We start from the raw sequence: 24,254 nt of genomic DNA, 5'->3' as shown, positions 1-24,254 counted from the left end.
AATTTATAGTTATATTTGGCTAAACCAATAAAAATGCTCTTAGAATTCACCGATGAACCTAAACTCTCGAGAAGATCAACACAACAACCCATTGCCATAACCTCTCACTTAAATCTCATATTGATGTCAGCACAATTTTGATTATTGAGAATCGTATTGTCAAAGAGATTTGGAAGGTAAAGAGCAATTTTTTTTTTTTTCCTTTTAGTATTGGCTGAAATGTCGACTAAAAATAAACATTTGGTTGAAACCAGACAGGACCCCAAAAAAAAAAAAAAAAAACAGAAAAAACACTAAAATTGCATTTAATTTTTTTTTTTAAACTCCAAAATTGCATAGTTGTAGGAGAATTCTTTCACACATCCAATCATTAACAAACAAAAACGTCGCATCTAGATAAACTTTATAAGAAAAACATGCAACGAAAAACGGTCGAACTTGGTTTACCAAAGATTTCGTTGGGGTGGGCTCCTGGCCGAAGTTTCGTTCAGAGTGGAGTTTTATCTATATATCGAAGTTAAAAATAATCTCCCTTGGTATCTCTTTAATAGCCTAATAGGAAGTAAATTGACAAACTTAATTAATTGTCCATTATGCATGTTCCCTTCATTTTTTGTTTCGCATCCCATCCTGATGAGTCGTCTGGATACATTTTCAGGGACAGCCTCCATTGGCAGATTCATCCACAACCCAATTACAGGAACAGCCATCATGCTTGCTACAATAATCAAGCTTGAACATATCAAAGCAACACGACTCAAATAGCTTCAAGCGTCAATATCACATACAAAGGTACAAATAGTTTTATCTGCAATTTTACTCGCTGTTTCGTAGGCCATATTCCTACAGAACACAAACTAGAATTAGCAAGAATAGTAACATCACGGGTGTAAACCTACGGATCTCTCTTATTACATCATGGCGAAGCTGGAGTCAGGTCTGTACCAGAAACATGGGAGGCAGCATCATCTTTGGATATGGCTACATAGTTCACGGGGGCAGCAGGTCTAGCATTATCCCTCTTTCCATCTCTTGTTGCCGACCTGGCCCCATTTTGATTCGCATTAAGAGAGAGCCGTCTGCTAGGGGTTCCATTGGCACCACCATTTGCACGAGGACCCACTACCTTCTTTGTGCCAACAGGGCGAGCAGGGCTGGGCCTTGAACCAAACACGGCTTCTTGTTCTGTATTTTGCTGCTCATGGAACTTCTTTTGATCCTACCAAGCACATAGGTTATAACACAATCAAAGAGAAATAATTAGAACTAGTAAAACGGGAATACTAAAAATATGAAAAGCAGGCATAGCTCAAAGATGGTGTAGGGATTATACAGTTGTTCAATGTTAGGCACATACTTTAACCCGTCTAATAATCATTGGTCAATCAGTCAATCATCATGTCAATCTAAACTTACCCTCAACCTCCGTTTCTCTTCTTCTCGTTCGTGCCTGAGCATGGCATATTCATCTAGCATTGCAAGAAGAGGAACACCATCATAAGTAAAAGATATGCCACGTTCTTCTTCCCATGCCCGAGTTTTGGCAACCAATGTGTCAACCAGTGCTGCACCGCCACAAAAGCCAATCAAATGAAAATTCAGGGCACATATGTATTCATGTAGAATTCATGCAGTGACCAAGATTGTTACGGTTTACACTATCCAACAGTGGCTTAAATTAGTTCTTAAGAGTAAGCATGGTTTGAGAATCTAGATAAAAATCTAGTTACCACCTCAAAGCAATTTTCAAATAATAAATTGGTTTCCATCAGACTTCCATCAGACCTACTGCTGATTGACATTTAAATTTATTAAGGCTTCAAAGTCTCAGCAAGAAATAGCAAATTCACACTCATAATCTAATTAAGGGTCTGCTCTCTCCACTCATCTCACCCACCAATATGGTAAAATGAGGGCTAGAAGGAAAGCAGCAGCCAGCTCATAAGGAAAGCCTTATGATCAGTAACCAATTTGCTAAATACATAAATGTCTAAAGTGGACTCAATAAAAGACTTAGATGCGTGGGCTGCACAGACACATTCTGTCCACCTCTGCAAAATGCATATCAGCTTCTGCAAAATACAAAAACTGCAAGCTCAAATAAGACGCTATAACTATGGTAGTCTTGTCTACACATACATGGAATCTTGTTGACCAGAATCCGGGCTTTTTCGGCTCGCTTGAGGTTTAAGTGTGCACCTCTGCTTGCATTGTACCTATTTTCATCCTGTTGCAACAAGGATTTGAAACACCCAAAGTCAGCTGCGATATAAACAAACTCAAAGATTTAACACGGAAGTCCACTCCCATAATATCGGTCACATTCATACCATACTTTTCCGTCATGATCACTTTTTGCTGGTCTCTAGTCAGTGATAGATGGATGCGTTTCCTCACTATGAAATAGGGGAGAACATGTTTATACAATGTTACTGAGCAGGCAGTTATTCAAATGGACTAACTGGGTTCCAGAGTATCTGAACGACTGGAGCAAAGGTCCTTTCATTGAAGTGATGAATGAACTCTTCAAGACATTTTAGCGAAAGAGAGATGCAATACAAGTCTTAATTTACTTTGCAGGTTAGGGCACAGAAGATATCAGAGTCTACTGTTGCTAAGTGGTGTTGCATAATGAACCAGAAAGAAGTCTATTGCCCTTTCCATCCAAAAACAAAATGAATTTTTTTATTCAATTTCCCCTAATTCCACCATGTTCACAGCAATTGAATACCATCGAAAGGAAACGTAGTCGTGTATAGGTGTTTAAAATACACAAAATTGCGAATTCATGTTAATTGCACACATTCCAAAGTCATAAAATCCATCACTCGGGGAAATTGTGGCAACATGCTCCCATTGTTCATGATCAAAGTGGTTCAAAGATTTCAAACCACAGCATGTTATAGAAAGAGAGACTATAATTACCCGATTGTAGTCTTCAAGCCAACTCTCCTCTTCACAGGCTGACATCCATTTCTCAACCTTGTCCAATATGTCTTTTCGGCTGAGAGATTCTTCTTTTGCTTTTGTTATCTGATTATCCATGTCAGCCAGTAATTCAGCAGGTTCAACATTGCCAGAGTCAATTAGTTCCATAATTTTTTCTCTTTCAGCCTCTGGATCTATTTCTATATGAGCACAAGCATATATCTCTTCAAGTTCTGCTTGCTTCTTAAAAGCAATTTCCTTCATCCTGCTTGCTTTCAGCTGATCAAGCCTTTCAACTTCCACCTCAGCCTGAACACAAATAAGAAGAAAATGAGTAAACAGAATCCATCATTCATTTAATCTTATGGTTCTGTGGATTTGGAAGACTTCAAATACCTGTTCAATCAGATCTAGAGCAAGAGCCCCTGGAACAGTAACTTCATCTACTGGTGCAGATATGTTACAGGTAACATGGTCAAATAATCTCCTTTCTTCCATTGAGGTATCCATCAGATTCCACAGATCAATTAGCTGAGTCGCTAACTCTTGGAGCTTCGAAGGAGACATACACGTGAAAGTAATATAAATTTATTGCAAGCTAGAAATTCTAAATTCAAAGCAACAGAGCATACAAAAAAAGTACTGGGTCCTAGAAAATAGGAAGCGGAGAAGAAAATACACCAGACAACTTAAAATATGGCTCCTGATTCAGAATAAAGACAGACCCAGCACCTCCCTTTAGTGGAAAACAGATGACATTGTGTGACAATATAATGACACTTACAACTTAACTGAAGGAACAATATGTGTTCTAGATCCCTATGAGATGTCAATAAATAATGAAATAACCATACAAAATCAGAGTTTTTATGTCTCTAACTAGAGGAAGAATTTCACTTTTTGATAAGTAACTGAAGGCACGTGCAAATATACTGCAAATGTTAAAAGTATAACGTGGGGATTAAAAAATGTGAAGATGTTCCACTTATGGAATATATATATATGTGATGCTGTTCTAAACGACATCAAAAAATTCTCAAGGACAAATCCAGTGAAAGCAAGATCCATAATGACATATTTCAAGCTTCCTGTCTTTTTGCTGAAAGGCTACTAAATTGAGATAGATAAGAAGGAATTCGTTTTATCTAGGCACAAGAATGTCATGATATGTTTACCATCTACATAAAAATCTATATATCCATATCATTTTAGCTAAGTAATGATGACAGCTTTCAAGAAATCGTGGCATCAAGCAGCACTAATGGAGCATTAACCAGGTGACAAGTGTAAACCAAGTAACCAAGGTAAAAATTATACAACCAACCATAAAAAAGGAAAAATAAAAAACTCGATCATATACCTTGTGCAGCCTCTGCTTCTTATCTTCTTTTAGTGCTAAGACTGTCTTAGCCAGCCTGGACAGTGTGTCATTGCTAATGCTTTTGGATTGCACACTAGTAGAGTCATTTAAGCTTGGATGAACCTCTGTAACAGTACTGAAGAAGTCCATCCCCAGGACAGCACAAAGATCGTGCACAGTGCTCACGAATTCAAGGACCTTTTGCAACCTTTCACTCTGCCAGATAAAATAACCAATCCATAGTCATTAACTTGATGCAGGCAGAAGCAAATGTAGCAATAAAATCTGTCAGTGAGGGATGCATTGTTCATCAATATAAAAGTTTTACCTTCTCTTTTTGAAGTTCTTGAAGTTGGGCATGATATTCATTTAACTTTTTCATGGATAAGTCAGCCTCATCAACTTCAGGATTTCCCGTCTGGGCGTTAAGGTTCAAGTTCCCAGCAATTTCTCCAATTATCTTTTGAATCTGTGATTGAACATCAGAAAACTCCTTTACTCTCTCCTCTTTTTGTTTGCAAAGTTGTTCAAGTACCGGTGCTATAGCAGCAAGCTGTCCTTTGATAGTCCCTGAAGTATTCTCAGGCTGTAATCAAACAAAGTAAGTCCATGGAAAAACCAGTTCACCATCCGTCATCGTAATCCAGAACATAGTATTGATATGCATCACCCAAGAAATTATTACTTCCTAAATAGTTTAGCCAATGTCAGCATAAACTTTGTAATTACTCACAATTCCAACAAAACTTTTCTCTCCAAGTGCTGATAGAAGACAGGAAAGTTCAAGTTTAGCATCCGACAAGGCCTGAAGAAGCTGTGCCCTTGACTTTGCAGCCTGCTCAACCTTCCTCTTGTATACATCCAAGCACTCCTGCTCTAACTGAAGAAGCATCTTGTCTCGTTCCTCGTCATTTTCCCCAACCTCATCCCATATTTCCTGCAATATTGGATCAATTTAGAAGCCAATGTCCCTGAACTATATGTATGAGCAGTGAACGCGGGCTGCCTGTCAAAATAAGAAAAATATATTTACCTGCAGTTTCTGCAGTAAAGAACCACATGTTGTTTCCCCAAGAAGGGGATTTTGCGCAAGTGTTGTCGCCATTCACGTCAACCCTAAAACAGAATGGAAGGAATATCAGGCCATTCTATGCTCTTGTACGCATGATCAAGATATCTTCTCTAAAGTACACAAAGCACAAGGAACACAAAACAAGATCTTTCTACCTAATTGATGGGCAAGAAAGACTGATCGAGTGGACAAGTATAACATGCACGCCTGTATGCACCAGTCATAAGGATGGACAACTCATCAGTACAGTAGAAAAGTTCAAGAATCAAAATATTCAAAGAACGGTTGAATAAAGGAGCCCGACACGAGTAACTGGACAAGATCCACATCAAAAGTATGACCTTCCACTCATCCTATTCTAATCACTTGTGTATTAACAAAGCCAAACGCCATAAACTACTCAAACACTATAGAGTGATCGACGGTGGATCCAAATAGGTGACTAAATTGATTACCAAAATGAAACGCACTTGTTGAACTCAAGAAGTCATAGCATCTCATCAGGGAGAAAAAGTGAAGAACGAAAAAGCAAATCCGGAATTCTGAATCTTGAACATTACATTGCCCGGGACCCAAGAAAACAAAAACCTCCCCTCAATTAAAGCCTTAAGATTTTCCTACCTTTTTTACATTTCATATAACATAAACAAATAGAACGAGAAGTTAATTATTTCCTACTCACATTTTCCATCAACCAAACAGTGCTTAGTTCAGTCCCCGCAAACCCACAATGATAACTTCCTTTATACTTCCTCATTTTCTCAGCATCCAAACAGAACGTAGCGTCTACTCAAGGCATACTTAATTAATCGAATCCCTAAGTCAGAATTACAAACGCCATTAAGCAAGGAACAAGCACCAAAAGCAAGATCTCCAGCTCAACAACGTTATAAACTAATCCATCACAGTCGCTTAAAATTCACTTCAGACCAAGCCTTTGCAGTCTGAATCCCCAAACCGCACATTTTCAACTGCCACCCACCCCCCCCCCCCCCCCCCCCCCCACACACACACACACAAAAAAAAAAAAAAAAGGAAATGCCACCAGCCACTAACCATAAATCCTACATTGACCCATTAAAGACAAGAGCTTTGGCAGAACACCCAGATCTTTCAACGATTCTGGATCACGACAACAACCCAGAAGCCAAACAGCACTGATAATGAGATTTCAGATAGTGAGAGTGGCACAGAAAGAGCTACATTTGCGACCAAAGAATGGAACAGAGAGTGCTGAGAGCTCAGTAAAGAAAAATGCTTACCCAAGATCGTCCTTGGAGCCTAAGGTTTTGGGGTTTGGGCTTTCAGATCTAAGTGGCTTTGGCCTCTGTGCTTGGTGAGAGACGGAGAAAGACTGAGAAAGCTTGCGAAGAGGGAGACAGAGAGAGAGAGTGAGTTTTCAGTGTGCGCGCAGAAGTAAAACGACGGACAAGGTGGGGCCCTTTTTACGCTAGTGATTGCACTGAAAATCTAAGATTCGGTAAATGCCACGCTCTTCCCGCGTTATTTACGAATATGACACTAGAGGGAGTGCAGAGTCGCGGACTTTTGTAAGAGTCGTTAGTTTGACGCTTTGACTGGCACATGCAACTCAGACCAGAGTGACCGACCACCTATCCACGATCAGATTGGTCTAACTTTTTTAAAACAAATAAATATTCATATATCTATTATTTTTATAATAAACGATCTTTGCAGTGTGAAGTATGTAAATATTTTATAATTTTAAAAATAAATACGAAATATATATGAAAAAGAATATTATTTTTTAATAATATTTTTTTAAAAAAAATTATACTATATTTACATATTTTACAACTATATTTAATATTATTTATATATTAATTATAAATTTTGTGGCTCGCGTCCACACAACTGGGTTAAGAAAGTGGGATCACCCCCCATCTAACATTCTTAATGGGCCGCAGTGGTTTGGTGAACAAGTTAAGCCCGTTTCTCTTTTTTTTCTTTTTTCCTCTCCCTCTCTCTCTCTCACTTTCTACATTATATGAGATTTTCAAGAGCAATATAACTAGTTTATTAGTTAAGGAACAGATTGAGTTGCTTTTTAGCAGCTTGAGAGCTTTAATACCAACTGCCAAGCTTTGATTTCCATTGAAGAGTTGGCCGGAGTCAGAGAAGCATAATGTAATAAGACCGAGAGAGTACAAAAAGCGACATTTTAGGTAATTAAAGTCAAGAATAAGGGCAAATGCTTGGGGATGTGAATAAAAGGATGATAGGTGCATGTAAATTGTAAAGCAAACTAAGGTTTAGGGGGGTCGCAAAAAGTCGTTGTCGCGACTTAGGTGTCATCACGAATCAGATAGGTCCCTATCTTAACGCATTAGCATGCAAAGATTTTGATATCTTTGGATTTACATATAGATACCTCACCCCAATTAATTAGCTTTGCACTTTCTTATTATATAATATAAAAATAATATTAGATAAGAGTACTTCACACTCTTTTTAAAAAATTATCAATTTATTATTAAAAAATTAATTTTTTTATATGAATCTCTATATTTATTTTTATTTTTTTAAATAAATGTACAGTATTTACACAACCTATAATTATATCTAGCATTATACATAGATACACACATCTTATTCAGTGAAAAAGTATACATATACAATTATTTTCACAACTCCGTTTTAAATTAGAAATATTTTATAAAATAACTTATAAAGTAATATCATTTTATATAAATATCTTTAATTTCAAAATGATTATATAAATAATTGTAAAAATGATTGACTACTCTTATGGGATAGTTATTGATCAGGAAAGGAACGGTACTCTGGGCCACCTTCATGCATGATGCATCCCTAGCAGCCTTGCCACTAGAAAAGATAAACTCAATTAAAATCACTGTTGACCTATTAGTATTACTATATTGATGGATTCTCATCTGTCTGTTAATAAAAGAACAGATCCAAAAGGAGTAGTACTGTAATTATTATGGGGTGGCTAACTCTGTCATTTACTTATTTTCTCAACTTAGACATTGAGTAATCTAATTAGGATTTGATGGCACTATATTCGATCCCAGACAAGAAAGTTTGGTTGCCTGATGGGATTTCCTCTAGCACTTTTAAAAAAGAAGAGAATAAAACAAAGGGAGGTTTCAGCAAGTGTTTGAGCAGTGATTAATCAGAGATGATGATGCTGGGTCCGAAAACCGATAGCAAATAGAGCAACAGGGACAGCGTAATTTGTAGTAGGCCTTCCTTCCTTCCGTTCATGTTGCCAGTATGGGGCTCGTTTCGGCGCATTGAATAATCCAAAATACACTCACATGCCGTCTACACTCTGCAGCATCACATCTTCTAGAGAGCCCTATTATTCTCATGACCACAAGTAAACAGTGAACAGTGAATCTGAGATCCTTTTTATTTCTGTTACTGATCCGTGACTCAAACGAATTTTTTTTGATAATCATTAAATTCACCCACCTTTTTGACTCAAACGAATAAACATTAAATTCCTTAAGATCAATTTTATTAATACAAAGACCATCTTCGTTTGCTTTTCTCATAAGAGCAAGGATAAATAGATAAAATGACAAGACCGTGAATGAATTAACCATGTAAAAGTTGAGGTGTGATACATGGTTTGGTCTTCTGTTTAATGCTTTTGTTGTGAAATGTGAATTAGATTAAGCGAAGCGATGTGGAGCGGTCCGTCTGTCAAAATCTGAAAAGCAGCCCGTCATTCACAAGGTGACACGTAAGTTGAAACGCCATAAATATTTTACACCTTACCACACATGATCACTAGAAGCACTACACAGAAATTAGCATCTCCATTCTCTCTCAGGTTCATTCTGTCTTCGCTCCAAACTCAGCGTTGTTTTGCACAGCCATCAATTCTTGTCGCCCAACAAAGCTTAGTTCCAACGCCACTATCTCAGTCCGATGCTGACATCTCCATTTTTCATACCACCTGACCCACACGGATAAACAAACTTCAGATAAAGAAACCCCTAATGAACTACTAAATTTCTTCCAACAAACCATTGTCAAACACCCAATTATTTTCCACTGCCCTTATCCTACTGACTAGAGGCTAGAATGAGGATCAAGAGTTGTTTTTTTTTTTTTTTTTTTTCTTTTGATCTGGTAAGAAACTCCGCTGTCATTCTAATTAGGTCTTCATGTCCATCCCTCAAATTGATACATCAAAGTCATAGACATGAAATTAAGAAGAGAAATCCTTGATAATGAGAAGATAACAAAATCACCGAGAGACAATCATGACAGTAACAAAACTTAGAGATAAATTTCAAAACTCAAAACTGAGAAAGATTACCGAGAGAGCGCCAATAGAGAAATTTAAAAAAGCAAAAGCTGAAAAAGATTATTGAGAGAGATTACCATTTGGGTCTTCGTCACCGTCTGGATCAAGCTCTGCCACCATCTAGGTCTAGCGCCGTGCTGGATGAGGAGGTCGAGAGCTTCAGGGATGGAGTGGAAAGAGCGAGGGAGAAAGGGAATACGAAGGAGTGAGAGAGGGGAGAGTCCTCTAATCGGGCGTATGCAGGTGCAGATTGTGCCCAATAAACCTCTTACGTGGCACATGGTTATTGGAGGGCTGTTATTTTGGTTTTAATAGCTGGACCGGTCCCCAGGATTTCTCTTAGATTAAACCTTCTCTCTCACATTGGTCTTTGACATGGGCTGCTCCCGACTTAGCTTCCTATCAACCCAACTCCAGCTCTTGGACTCGTACATTCCGCTCAGTGACAACAAAAGTCAAAACGAGCGGTACTTTTAAAGTACTGCCTGGATTGCGGATCTGTCCTCAGGGCTCCAGATATGGAGGGAGTCGAATCGTTGCTAGGCTGGGTATTGTCCTGGTACGGTCCATCTGCCGCAGTGTTTAGTAGCCCAGTGAGGATGTGGAAGAAGAGCTGGACCCCAATCTCTCCTACCACCTTCACCAACACCGCATTCGCTGGCTCCACTTGCAATTCGCCGTGTTGGATGTTCCGTTACACTTCTACAAGTATATATAGCGTCCATACTCCATATATGGTGCTCTGTCAATATTGAGAGCCCTTGTCAGCTGTGCTGGCATCGGCTGCATTCTCCACTGCTTGAGTTACACCAACTTCAGCCAGCCGAATAACTCGATCATAAAGCAAATATCCCGACTGCAATACAAACACCCAAAATGCTATTAATTAACCATTTTAATATCCTTCATCAGCATTTGAGGAAGAACGGCAAAAAGGAAACGTAAAAAAAATAGAGCAATCAAGTATTAAGATCAATTGCAGGAACCAAAAAAAAAAAAAAAAGTATTAAGATCATTGCCAGTTTTATAAGTGCAAATACACAATTTTAGTCTGCAGCCCAACTCCTGATAGAAAGTGTCTGAATTTCATATAGATCAAAGCAAGGGTAAAAGAGTCTAATTCTAAAATGTCCAGGTGCTCCCTTGAAGAATTTAAGCCCCCAGAATGTATATTCATTCGATGTTATAATAATTTGTACCATAACACCACATTCCCAAAAGAATACAGAAAGACCAATTGGCTCAATAACATCGATACCTTAAGAGCTATAGCAACGGTGCCTGGAGGCTTGGAACCATCTGGTAGTTGGAAAACCGCATTGTGTCTATGTGGATCGAATGGTTCATTCGTAGGATCAAATTTTTCTACTCCATATTTTTTAAATACCTGAAAGCAAAAGCATGCATAAGCCTTAAAAGATTCCATTTAACATCTAACATACCTTGCTATATCACACAAACAACAATATTCCAAGCACAACAGATGAAAAACGTTAGGTGAAGAAAAGTATGCTTTACAAAAAAACAAATACAAAAAATATTAAAGAAAGTTATATCGTTTAACATCTACTTGTTGCAGCAACGTATATTTATGTAGAAAGTTATATCGTTAGAAAAATAAAAAGGGACAATCTTTATTTTATTTTTTACTTTCTGTAATAACATTGAAAGTATGAACCTTACAAATTGTCGTGTATAATCAGAGAACTGTAAGGTTGAGTAGTGAGTCTAGTGACAGTTGGCAACATCTAGAGAAATTTTACCTCCAAAAGTTGTTTCTTGGTCATTTCAACACCTTCAAGAAGTGTTTTTAAGAGTGGCAGAGCTCCAGCAGAATCTGTAGATGTATCGAGTTTTGCAAAACTCTCTGTAACTTCCAAAGAAGCTCTTTCCAAGTTGTCTGCGACGTCCAGTAAACTCTTCGCAAAACTCTGCACATTTTCCCAAGTCCTTCAGTGATAAGATTATCAAAGATATGAAATAATGAATTTTGAATTTAAAGTAAAAGTCCATCAGAAATATGCAGAGAAAAAAAATTGAGCAACAAATAAAAGACCTGTATGGAAAGCTTTTTAGAGTTTTCTGCTTTCCGCCTTGTCCTGTACATGAAATTCTCCATATCTGCATAAATCCGAAGAACTTCGTCTTGCACTGCTCCAATCTCTTTATCCTTCAACTTCAAAATTTCTTCCTTCTCTGCTACTAGTTTAAACAAATCATCCATGGACAGCACCTCCTCCTTCTCAGAATCTGAATCAGAAAACACAGTTCGTTTAATACCTTTCCTCCTGTGACAGACTCGACTATGGTAGAGTGGTAATCCAAAATAGGACCTGATTCTTTTGTCTGATCAGCGGCTCTGCTGTGTGTAGAACCTGAATCTTCAGCTTGATTGGAATGTTTAGCATCTCCACTTGTATTTGTGGCCTCTGCATTCCTAGAAGCACCAGTATTCTGTACAGTACTCACCTGTTCCTTGTCGGTAGGCTCAGAGGTCGCAGATGAAGACGCTCCATATCTTTGGAAGATGGAGAATTGCGGTGCTGAATTATGTAAGAAAGACACCTGAATTGAGATCAACTGTAAGTTGTAACGTAAAAAGCAAGTGCGCAAAACACTGACTCTGAGAATACCATTCACATTGTAAAAACTACAGTACGCAAATAAACATTAAAAAAACACACAAAGCAGCTATAATTATGAAATCACTAAGGGCCCAATATCGTCTTACATTAAATTAGTTCACACAATTTCGAGGTAAACATGGGTTTAAAAAATGTACAAATTCAAATCAACAAATTAGAACAAACTACTACGCAATGCTAACACCAATAAATAAATAAATAATCAGTTTCATATCCGACACTAATCCAATTATGCTATAACAGAAATACTTCATAAAGAATTCCAAAAGGGAAACTTTGAACTATGAAATTATAAAAGAAAACCCAAAAATCCAATCATCAAAAACATGTATACCTTTTAAAGTCTACACCATCCCAAAAATTTGCTCCTATAAACTCCAATTTCTGATTGACGTATGAAAAGTAGGATAAAATAAAACTACGTTTAGTGAATTGGGAAACCAAAATTGAATCCAAAAGCATTGGCTTCATTTACTGATACTCTAAAACCCTAGCAAAACCCTGCTTGCAATCAACCGCCAAAAAGTACAAAAATGGTGGTTTCCGATGCTTACCGCACTTGGGGATTCAGGAAGAAGGGAGCGGAACTGGTCGGAGAGGATGACCGATTGCTGCTTTTGGGGAACAGAGAGGAGAAGCAAGGGGCTCCGCGGGACGAATCGCCTTGGCAAGAGTGAAAAAACCTTAAAGGCGAACATGGCCGCCGACAATTAATTACGGGAGGGAGGCAGAATCGAAGGCGACAAAATTAGATCGTAATAGAGAGGGAAGCTCTTTGATTGTTGGGATGGGATTTTGAATCTATTGATAAGAGGGACGGGACGGGACGTTAAAAACGGTGGTTGGGGTGAAGGGGAAAGTGAAACAACCCGAAGACTGGAAAACCCCAGCAGTTGGTACTTGTTACTTGACTAGAATACCCTTATGTAAGCTTCTTAAAACGGCGTCATTTTTGTAGCATTGATCGGGTGGCTGATATTTACAGAAACAAAAAGGCGTTAAGATCAACTCGATCGGGGGAGCAGCAAAACGAGAGGCCTACTCGACCCTGAACTAATACTCACAGAAAATGTCTAAAATGATAAGAGTTGGAAACCAAAGCAAAGAGAATTCAAATCCAAAGGAACATAGACCCAAAGTTTCAAGGCCCAACTATGAGAAGGTTTGTCCGGTCGGACTTGAAAGTTGAAGATAGAGGCAAACCGCGAGTCAACTTCCAAGAACGTCATGATCGATCAAGAGCAAATCTTAAAAGGAGGAAAAACAAAAAAAAAAACGTGCCGCATGGTTTTTCACCTGACCACTCTGTCAACGGAACGAGGTTAGACAAAAACAAACCCGGTTGTAAAGGCCCGTGTGTCTCGGGTCAATACTTGGTTTATGATTTAAATCCTTCAGCAAATACTTGAATAAAATAGATTTGTGATATTTTCTGCTCCCCAATCCGCAAAATTAATGTTATGTTTAAATGTTGAGACGAAAAATGATAACAAATTCTTGTAGGATGCTTAGGATTAAACTAAATGCATGTCAAAATTTTATATTTATTGTTGAGTATTCCATCATATTTTTAGTAATTTATAAATATATATGAATTCGATCATATTAATTTCCTTAGATCTAGACTTCTTATAAACATTGGATTTCTGGAATGATAGAGACAGCATATATATACGGTACCAAATGATCCATTAGTTAGCAGAAAAAACATATTTATTTCTCAATTATGGTCATGCAATTATTTGTCAACAACAACTACTCTTTCCAAGGAGTCAAGTCGTCTATAAATAAATAAATAATAAGCAAGTTGCTTGCTCTTAATTTAGTAAATAATATTTTTTGAATAATGACAAAAGACATGCATGTTATACATAAGCCAGTGGTGCAAGTATATCTGATATTCCTTTATTTTAAATTTGTCCACCAGCAGCTGCTTGGGATGGGGGCTACCTAGCTAGTCTAGGCTAATATGCTCAGGGAGCCACTTAGCTATGCTACCTACCACTTCGACTGCCAATGCTTATATATATATAGAATTTTGATTTATATAAATAAAATTATGTATTAATTTATATATTAATATTAATTTTTTTAAATTTAAAAATTTAAATTAATACTATTTTTAATAAAATTTATTTTTTAACTAATCATATTAAATTAATATATGTTAATACGTAATTACAACTAAAATTTTTCATATATACACAACAATGGAGGCCGAAATGGACTTCTCGATCGTCGTGTCATGAACGTGATATTACTGGTCATCAAGTTAACTGTAGGTTTTACTTCTTATAAAATAGCAAGTTGCTCATATTAATATGTTTTTTTATTGTTTATTTTTTTAAAATGAGGAAAAGAAAAAGAAATAAGCAAGTTGCTCATCTCAAGAAGTTGACCGCCAAGTCAAGTTATTATCCATATATATATATATAAGGTGGGGTGGGTAATCATCTCTTCAAGTTCGTCGGCCGGTGAAGACTTCTGCCAAGTGAGATTTACAAGCAGCAGTTTTGAGGAGAGCGTCCAGACCTGTAAGCTGAAATGCCTCCTTATTTTGCATCAGATATTTCGCTTACGTTAATTACGTAGAGTGTGGTGAAGTTTGACGGAGTGATCACATTCGTGGTGAGGGGATTTTTTTGAAAAGAATGATGTGAAGAAAAGATATAAACGTTGTTGGGATGGAGTATATATATGCATGCGCGCAGTCTGTATATATTCTGGGTCCCCGTATTAATTTATGTTGATTGCTGCAGCTAGCAATGTATTAGTTTCTCGTGCTTCTTAATTTACATCTATCGTTTTTACTGCAGTTGACTTCTTGATGTGGAATTTGATTTCAGTTAATATTACCTTTTTTGTTTTTTTGTTAGGAGTTCTTGCTAATTTTGCATATATATCTCTATAGCTCTGTCTAAAGTAGTTTTTGTACTGCTAGCTGTAGGTTATTATTAATCTTTGAAGGATAAGAAAATATGGAAAATGCTTCATCTAAAAAAAATATTTGATTAATCGCAGATTTTTCTTTCTTCTTTCTGGTCTCCTCCTGATCTCTTCTCCCCGCATACAGCTTCCTTCTATTTCGCTTCTTCTTCTTCTACTCTTTTATTCTAGTGTTCTTCTTCTACACCACTAGCTCTTCCATACAAAACTTTCAGAGCAAATTAAGAAAAACTAACTTGCAGTATAATATTAGATATATTTTGTTAATGTTCTAGTCGTAAAATCTTGGCATCGCAGAGAATCAGAAAAACTTGGAAGACATGGCGGAGGAGAACGAGAATGAGAGCTATAAGAAGTATGGAGAATTGTACCTGGCAGTGCGACGAGGGAATTGGAACGCAGTACAGGAATTTCTGGAGCGTGAACCCGATGCATTGACTGCCAAAATAAACTGGAAATACCAAACGCCGCTTTACGTTGCTGCGGCTGCAGGTCAGGTGCATGTAGCGAAGAAACTGGTGGAGAAACTGCCGGAAGAAAAGTTGGAAATGCAAGATTATTACGGGTACACAGCTATTACAGAGACAGTGATGCGTGGAAACCACGAGCTTACGGAGTGCATACTTAACAAGAACAAGAAGTTGATCAGCATCACCAATCACATGGGAAATTTGCCGCTTATTCAGGCTATTTACTATGGCCAATTAGAAATGGCTCGCTATTTGTATTCTCTCACTCCGCTCGACGATCTTTTGCCTGCGAAAGACTACAACGGTCCTAATTTTTTCACATACTGTATCTATACCGGAACTTTAGGTACGCACCAAAGTTCCAAACAACCAGTACTCTTCCTGCATGCAGTTCTTGACTGAACTATTGTTGAATGGTCGTTCATCTATATTTCATTAATATTGTTTTTAATTAAGGCGCATACATGATATATATATATATATATATATATGTATATATATTGCTACAACATTACAACGTACGTACGTACAGATATTGCTTTGGATTTAATGAAAAGGCACCCACCTTTGGGCCTTGCTCGAGACAAATACGCGATCACACCGCTGTTGGCATTGGCGTCCATGCCTGATCTATTCCCCAGTGGAAATCTCGATCGGCTTGTGTTTTGGAAACGATGGATCTACGAATACTGTCAGTTACTATCCTGCACTACTCTGTTCTGTCGCTTAATTAAACACTTACAGATTCTTAATTGGCCTTTTCTTGCTGAAAGGTATACATATTCCTCCGAATCGTGACTCCAAGGAAATTCATTTGAACGTTCAAAGGGTAGAAACCCAAAAAGCAAAACCTTTCCTATCAGGTATCATGTCTTTGCCTAATAGTAGTACTTTTCCTTAATTATTTTTACAAAGTGAAATTATTATAATATTAGTTAGTAAAATAATTGTATCAATATCTTTACTTATTCCTACTTTATTAATTCTATTTTAGTAACAGTTTTATGATCAGCGATCAAATTTTGTTCTTAATTTACAGTGTCAGCTCTATTGCGCCATCTAGTTTCACATGTCCAAAACATCTTGGGTACATTATTTCTACCGAGATCATCTGAATTAAATTGTTTGAAAACTTTCTCTGTTGTTTATTTATTTGAAGTTTCGCATGCGGGGTTAAATTTACATTGTTTCGATTATTAACGCACGCAGGAATCAAGCATTTATATCAGATGAAGTTGACCCATGTCCAAGCCCAAGAACTTCTTAGTCTAATGTGCGCAAGAATAACTTGTTTAGACTACTACGAAAGGAGAGATGGCTGCGTTGAATATGCCATCATCAAAGCTGTCGAGAATGGGATTTTTGAAGTTGCTTCTGAGATGCTGAAGGCGGATCCAGATCTTGAGTGGACCTTTGATGGAAAGAAGAGGAACTTACTTATGCTTGGTGTCTTGCATCGTCAAGCTAAGATCTGTAGCCTTCTAATAGGGCTTGATTTGAACAAGGCTCTGGCATGTTATGAAGATAGGGAGACACATGGCATTTTACATATGGCAGGAATGTCAGGAGAATCCCGTACCATGCTTAATCGCATCCCAGGTGCAGCTTTGCAAATGCAAAGAGAACTCCAGTGGTTTGAGGTCTTCTATCTATCTCACTTTATCTTTCTTTGATATACGTTTGCTTTTTGCCTTTCAGATTTTATTACATGATTAATAGCTGCATGTAATATTGTAATTTTACCTATATTTTTGCGGCCTTTCTTTCTAATTAAATTTTATTTAACAAATGCAGGAGACGAAGAGAGTTTTCCAACCCAAGGTCAGGGAAGTCACTAACACGGATGGTTTGACTCCCCGAGAATTGTTTACAAAAGAGCACAAAGACATGTTGAAAGAAGGAGAGCAATGGCTAAAGGACACTTCGACATCTTGTACAGTTGTAGGTGCTCTCATAATTACCGTTGTGTTTGCTGCAGCCTTTACCGTTCCAGGTGGTAACGACCAAAACACAGGCTTGCCAATGTTCCTGCATAAAAGGCTGTTTATGCTTTTTATAGTATCTGATGCCTTGTCCCTCTTCACTTCCTCAACTTCAGTCTTGATGTTTTTAGGAATTCTCACGTCACGCTATTCGGAAGATGACTTTCTCAAGTCTTTACCAACAAAGATGATAATAGGTCTTTCCACACTCTTTTTCTCCATTGCAACGATGATGGTAGCCTTTTCTGCTGGTCTTTTAATTATGCTACGTGACCAATCATGGATTGTTGTTCCTATAATTTCTTTGGCTAGTGTTCCAGTTAGCCTCTTCGTATGGATGCAGTTCCCTCTTCTTGTTGACATGGTCATGTCAACTTATGGACCAGGAATATTTGATAGTAAACTGAAGATTGTCATTAACTAGTTCACTGAACATTATTGCAGATGTGTGCAGTATGGTGTTTATGTGTTCCACTAATCATCGGCATACCATCCGGCCAGAACCGATGATTATTTGCTTTTTTGGGAAGGATGAATGATAAACATTCCGCTGTCTTATATGTTGCATATATATTTTAAGGAGTTGCCCTCGTTTTAAGGAGCTGGTGTCTCAAGTGTATAAACCTACCATTCTTGTTATCATTGCATGGCTTAGAAGTCGTAAAATTAACTTCACGAAGTTTTACAATTTGGTGATTCAGCTAATTGTTCATTGTTTCTGCGTTGCTAGCTAGTCCAGTACTTCATAAAATATTTAACCGACAACAATTAATAGTGCTAGTGCTAAAACAAGACAAAGCCCTGGAGAATGTCATACTCGGCCAACCGAAATTATGTTAAAAGTAATCATGTCTGCAAGAAGGAACAAAAGGTGGTCAAAAGCGTAGATCTAAACCATAAGATTGAAGCCTTTTGTTAAATTAACTCGCAGGAGTAACGGCAACTTGAGCACTTAGAGCAAGAACCTTAATTCATGGTTCAACTCGACAAAAAGTGATGACGAACAGATGGAAAACGGACAGAAAAAAGTGGCATCCCCCCAACTTTGTTCCAAGTATTCCATGAAATGGGTCGCAAGTATTTAAATAAGGCCACAAGCGATCTTAATCCAGTGTAAATGACGATATATATATATATATATACTATTGCTCCCCAAAGAATTTGATAAAAATTTTGTTTTTGTTCCATCTATATATATATATATATTCATTAATATACACACACACATACTTTTCCTCTCTACATGCAATGAGCGTCCGTTTTGAGTGGCATTAATTTTAGTGAGACGTACAGAGGGATATGATCAATATTAAGAACTATAAAGATATTATATATATATATATATAAAATCCTTCGCACGCATGGATTTAGAACATCTTTGTCCACTCTGCCCAAAAAAGCCATAGAAGTTATGCAGTTAGTACTACTCCACTTCATATATAGAGAATGAAGTTTTTATCGATGCATATGGCTGCATTAAAAAATAAGATTCATTGACAGAATTTTAAAAATTTTCTATAGTTAATTAACAAGCACGTTAATATAGTAGTTTTCTTACAACCCTCACATAACTTTAATGAAAAGGCCGCACTACAAAATTAAAACACACAAAACCCCTAAAAATTAACCTGCAATTTCAAGCTGCATTGTCAAATCCTTCATAAGAATCAGAAAGAGGATGATCTTATTGGATAAAATCATTCAAACCCCTTTTGTGATTAACAGGTGCTGAAACAGATCAGGACAAAAGATTACTACTTAGTTAACGTAATAATCCTATGATCTACTTAAGCAGCACGAGCAAAAGTCTGGTGAAACTCTTTGTCAGATTCTTGCACCTGAAGCCTCCACTCCTCCCAGAGGATCCTGATGAATCTTGCATCCGCTTCGGGCTGCTGGAGTAAATATTGTTCCTCTCTCTCCACGTCCTCAAAAACATCCTCGTCAAGAATGTCATCACTCTCCTCATCTTCAGAGGCATCCGTACTTAAGAAAGGCTCCAAGTAAAGGTCATCGATATAGATAGCCTCAAAATCTATTGCAGCCGGTGGCCTTTGGTGCTGTGACAAAGCAAAAGCCCAACTCTGCAATATTGAATGGAGAACTGAAGTAAAGAGATTCCATACCATGGCAGGGCTCGGAAGCATTTTCTCTAGACTGGCTAAAGCTATTACAAGAAAGCTGTTTATTTGCGATCAATTATTTTTAACAAAATAACTATTTTCAACTAAAATGAGTAACAAATACTCTTTTAATTGTAAAAGATTAGTTACAAATACTTATTTTTCTTGTAGTAATAAGACAAGTCATGCTCATCTCTTTATCGAATTAGGAATGAGGAGAGAAGTCAAACGTCTAGAGTACTGCTTCATTGAGACTACTAGCTATTCTGGTCGGGATGATCATATATTACAAAAAATACTACCATTAGGAATGTGATCTTAATCTAGGTAACTATGGAAATTCTAATTTCTCGATCTTTCATTAATTGAGACTGATTTTCTTGCCATCCTTTTTCACATCTTAGTCCCAAGCGTAGATTTTCTTTGTTTTGGAAAAGAGAATAGTTTCCTTGATCACCTTCTACCGTTATGGCAGTTCATTGATCTCTTATTGACGAGAAAGATAAATAAAGATACGCAAGTACGTAGTCGCACTCATATCCATATTTGGAAGAGTAATGTTACGTACAGTCGTGAAATTACAAACGTCGTGCAATCGCTTTAAAAAAAAATGAGGTCTACGATTAAAAAGTTAGTTTTTTTTTTTCATGTAGGTCTTATATTAATTCATTTTTTTAAAATGACTGTACGCTACTTACACAACTATGACTGCAAATATCATTTCTCTATTTGAAACGAGAAAGACTTGAGGTTGGACGGGTATAAAAGTTCTTTTTGCACTGGGCCAATAAGAGTGTGCCACGTAGGCACTATAGAGAAAATCTAAATGAGCATGCATCTTGAGGAACCCTCTTTCATTCTGTCCAGAAGCCCTCCCCGTCACCCCATTCCTTTATTTCGTACGAAGCTCTCCCCTGCACTCAATTCTCCCCCTCCCCCATCATCTCCACTCAAGATTTTTCCATCTTTCTCTCCATCTGCTGCTCCCACGAAATCGGGCATCCCTGCTCCCACGATGATTAACAGAAGGACGCCGTACTTAGATATTTTTCTTATCTACGTCTTCTTCTCTGCTCTCCGTTTGTATTCAACCTCAGACTGATATAGACCAGACCATACTAATATTTTATGGTATAGCAAAGGAGAAGATGTGATCAGATGTGAACCATGATTTATTTAATAGAAATAAATATACTTCATTGTGCTCATAAGTTGATGAAAAAGAAAAGAGAATAGAATTTGATCAAACAATCTAAGAGACCAGCAAAGAATTCGGCATGACCATAATAAACACAGGTCACCCATGGAAAATATGGAGAGAAAAAAATCATTGCCTTTCAAGCATCTCCCAAAACAAAGAGAGCACATATACCACATCATAGTAACATCTATATTATCCTAATTAATTCATAAAAATAGACAAGTACAAAACATATTTGAGGGAGCTCTCTTTTGTCGCTCAAAGCATCCTCCAAAGCCACTGGACAATAATGCTTCTGAAATCTAGATATTTTCTCGCCAAAAAGCTACCGTCGTTTAGTGAAACTCTTGTCCTGGAGCATATTTAAATGTTAATTTTTCTCTTGCTCCAAACATGAAGCATATGTCCACTTACCAAAAAAAAAACAAATGTACTGAGTAAAATGTTTGAAGTCAGAATTGCAACCAACTATTTAATCCTAGTATCTCAAGAATCGATTACGTATTTAATCCTAGTATTTCAATGATCGAATACAAACGGCCTGCATAGAAAAGATGCAGATAAGAAAAATATCTATAGTGCGGCGTCCTTCTATTCCTCGTCGAGGGACCAGGGACAGACGATTTCGTGGGGAAGGGAGATGGTTAGAAAGTGGGAAAAATCTTACTTGAGTGGAGATGATGGGGAAGGGGGAGAGTTGAGTGCGAGGGAGAGCTTCGTACGAAACAGAGGAATGGGGGGAGGGGGAGGGCTTCTGGACAGAATGAAAGAGGGGGGATCCTCAAGATGCATGCTCATTTAGATTTTCTCTATAACGCCTACGTGGCACACTCCTATTGGCCCGGTGTAAAAAGACCTTCTATACCCGTCCGGCCTAAGTCTTTCTCATTTGGAAGAATTCTAGAGTGACTAAGCCTGCACAAAGTGAATAAATATAAAACTGATCGCATAAAAATTAATTTTTTAATAATAAATTTTACTTTATTTTAAAAAGAGTGTGTGGGACTTAATGCAAATTGCATGCATGCGACCTTCTCTTGAGATTGATTTTTTAACCCGAGATATCATGTATTGACATTTAATTCATACAAAATCATCGCATGCATCAATGTCACACCGGAGATCCCCTCTTCCTAGAAAAAGACCCCGATCGATCGATCGAGTTTCTTTATCATCATGCAAACAATAGAAAAGATGAAACTGATTAACTTACAGTCCCTAGTGGTGATTTGAATCGATAGATTTTTTTATTTTATTTTTACCGTTCACTTAGGTGGTCATTTTATATGTATAATCGTATACTCAATTTGAATTCCAGTTAGTATTATTTAGTTTCATTTTATGTGAAAATAACAGCCTTCGACTAACAAAAATAATTACATGGACACAAGTATGTTTTTTACAATTCGTGTTGCAACCGGCGGTCAATATTAATATGATCGATAGATGATCATGTCATTAAGTGGTAAGTTCTTTGTTTGATTATTTTGAATTTTAGATTCACAGAACTATCTTTCATTTAAAAAGAGTCAAAACCAAATATTGCAAAAAAAAAAAAATAGACAGCTTTCGGCTAAGAAACGGGACCGTTTCTTACAAGTTACAATTCCTGTTTTTTCAGAAGTTAGTTGAAAAAAAAAAGTCTCATTTCGTGCATGGGCTGAAAAAGTCTCATTTTTCCAGAAACTATAGACATACAACTGATGATCATTAACTTTCAAATATCATTAATCAATAAGAGTAGCATTTACTCATAGCAAGGACACATAATGCAGTTTCAGAATATAAAGATACTGCGCACTACGGTCATGCTGCTATATAAATCACACCACAAGATCCAAAGATCTCATCCTCAAACAATTTCATTTCTCTATACGTCATCCAAGCTAGATTCATAAACGTAAAATTGAAGAAAATCTTAAAACAAGTATTTATATCATGGATGAATAATCCATAAAGAGGCTTACGGTTGTTGTTTGCCTAACAACCTCGATTCAACATGTTGTAGAACTCTTCAATCGATCTCTGTCTCTCAAGATTCAACCTTTCACGAAAATCCCTGATGAAAATTTCTGATTTCGCATTCAATCCATACGGTGGAAGTGTTTTGGAATCAGGTGTCTCAAACAGAGCATGTTCCGTTTTGTTCTCATCATCAGCCAATGGATCATCGTATGATTCTTCCTCATGATCTTGCCAATAATCACCACCATCGTCTGCTATCTTCATTTTAAGCGGCTGCGGCTGGCCGTCATGTGGCAGTACTGCAGTTTTTGCCTCCACTTCCTTGTACGGCAAAGGGTCGCCCACTTGTATGTTTGAAAGGCCGCTTTGAGTTTGTAGCACCTGGTGATGATGACGATCAATATGGTAGCCGTAGGAGTTAAAATAGACATGGCGGTGGCAGCGACGATTACTAGAGGAAGGCCGGAGGCGGCCGAGAAGTTGACGTGTGGTTTTTAGAAAGGATTTAGATTTACCAAGAAGACGAGTTTTGGATTGGAGGGTCGTGGAATTGAAAACCTTCCACATTTTCTTATGGTAGGGACGCTCTTCTTTGAGTGCTGACCAACCCATCAAACTGATAGCAGGCTTGCTGGTTTATTTAGGGAAGACTTAACACCAAGTTCAGGGCTCTATGGAAGTTTGCGAAATGACCGATGACATTAAATCCGTGATAGCGGGCTAATGAAATGGTTCAATGCCTCCATGAATGGAAATAATCGTTTGTGCGTTTCTAGGAAAATATTGATGTTCTCTATACATAGTGGCAATCCTTTCGACATGAACGTGATACATTTCTAAATGAAAGGGGAAAATTATTAGTTGGGATTTTTTTTATAGAAATATTGCTCCATACCACGCTTAGATTTGTTCCGGTTAATTTGCTCAGAAAGAAAAGATCATGCACACTATCACTTTGTAAATCTTTGTGAATCGTACAAAAGGTTTCGATCAAAAAGAATCTAAGAAATTACCACTGATTTATTTTCATGGTGATAAGGACCCATAAAATTGTTTCGGTAGCTTAGGACCAAATAATTTAGAAATCAATAAGAGTAATGCTACATGCAGTCGTGGAGTATGTAAACGCTGCGCAATCGCTTTGAAAAAGAGTGAAGTTCATGATTAAAAAATTAGTTTTTTTTTTTTCATGTGGGTCCCTTATTAATTCACTTTTCTCAAAGAGACTGTGTAGCGCTTACACAACCACGACTGCAAAT

General features: G+C 37.4%; 3 protein-coding genes across 6 annotated transcripts; 1 reads left to right on the top strand and 2 right to left on the bottom strand.

Moving 5' to 3' along the window:
- Positions 1-740: 740 nt before the first annotated feature.
- LOC122281704 (65-kDa microtubule-associated protein 1-like) lies at positions 741-6,778 on the bottom strand. Its single transcript, XM_043093441.1, has 11 exons — positions 6,623-6,778; positions 5,516-5,567; positions 5,322-5,404; positions 5,022-5,225; positions 4,617-4,874; positions 4,289-4,504; positions 3,325-3,480; positions 2,926-3,237; positions 2,140-2,227; positions 1,417-1,565; positions 741-1,219 (listed from the first exon to the last, which is right to left on the bottom strand). The coding sequence occupies exons 3-11, from the start codon at positions 5,391-5,393 to the stop codon at positions 917-919; spliced, it is 1,758 nt and encodes a 585-aa protein (XP_042949375.1). The 5' UTR covers positions 5,394-5,404; positions 5,516-5,567; positions 6,623-6,778; the 3' UTR covers positions 741-916.
- Positions 6,779-8,820: 2,042 nt separating this feature from the next.
- Positions 8,821-13,350, bottom strand: LOC122282763 (grpE protein homolog 2, mitochondrial-like). 2 transcript variants are annotated; one of them, XM_043094778.1, is made up of 8 exons: positions 12,863-13,350; positions 11,997-12,228; positions 11,720-11,913; positions 11,427-11,594; positions 10,922-11,050; positions 9,741-10,519; positions 9,129-9,309; positions 8,821-9,060 (listed from the first exon to the last, which is right to left on the bottom strand). In XM_043094778.1, the coding sequence occupies exons 1-6, from the start codon at positions 13,004-13,006 to the stop codon at positions 10,409-10,411; spliced, it is 978 nt and encodes a 325-aa protein (XP_042950712.1). In that variant the 5' UTR covers positions 13,007-13,350; the 3' UTR covers positions 8,821-9,060; positions 9,129-9,309; positions 9,741-10,408. The 2 variants fall into 2 exon arrangements, with proteins under 2 accessions (XP_042950712.1, XP_042950711.1); XM_043094777.1 differs by having other exon boundaries at positions 8,821-9,309.
- A 1,358-nt stretch (positions 13,351-14,708) lies between these two features.
- LOC122282762 (ankyrin repeat-containing protein ITN1-like) lies at positions 14,709-18,307 on the top strand. 3 transcript variants are annotated; one of them, XM_043094775.1, is made up of 7 exons: positions 14,709-14,842; positions 15,552-16,070; positions 16,257-16,415; positions 16,498-16,587; positions 16,764-16,811; positions 16,934-17,364; positions 17,519-18,307. In XM_043094775.1, exons 2-7 carry the CDS (start codon positions 15,575-15,577, stop codon positions 18,128-18,130), a joined length of 1,836 nt encoding a protein of 611 aa, XP_042950709.1. In that variant the 5' UTR covers positions 14,709-14,842; positions 15,552-15,574; the 3' UTR covers positions 18,131-18,307. The 3 variants fall into 3 exon arrangements, with proteins under 3 accessions (XP_042950709.1, XP_042950708.1, XP_042950710.1); XM_043094774.1 differs by having other exon boundaries at positions 14,779-14,936; XM_043094776.1 differs by lacking the exon at positions 16,764-16,811 and having other exon boundaries at positions 14,779-14,936.
- Positions 18,308-24,254: the final 5,947 nt, after the last annotated feature.

This window comes from Carya illinoinensis, chromosome 11 (genome assembly GCF_018687715.1).
Source record: "Carya illinoinensis cultivar Pawnee chromosome 11, C.illinoinensisPawnee_v1, whole genome shotgun sequence".
Taxonomy (NCBI): Eukaryota; Viridiplantae; Streptophyta; class Magnoliopsida; order Fagales; family Juglandaceae; genus Carya; species Carya illinoinensis.
Note: the sequence above shows the minus strand (reverse complement) of the source record. Positions and strands in the feature narration are given on the sequence as shown.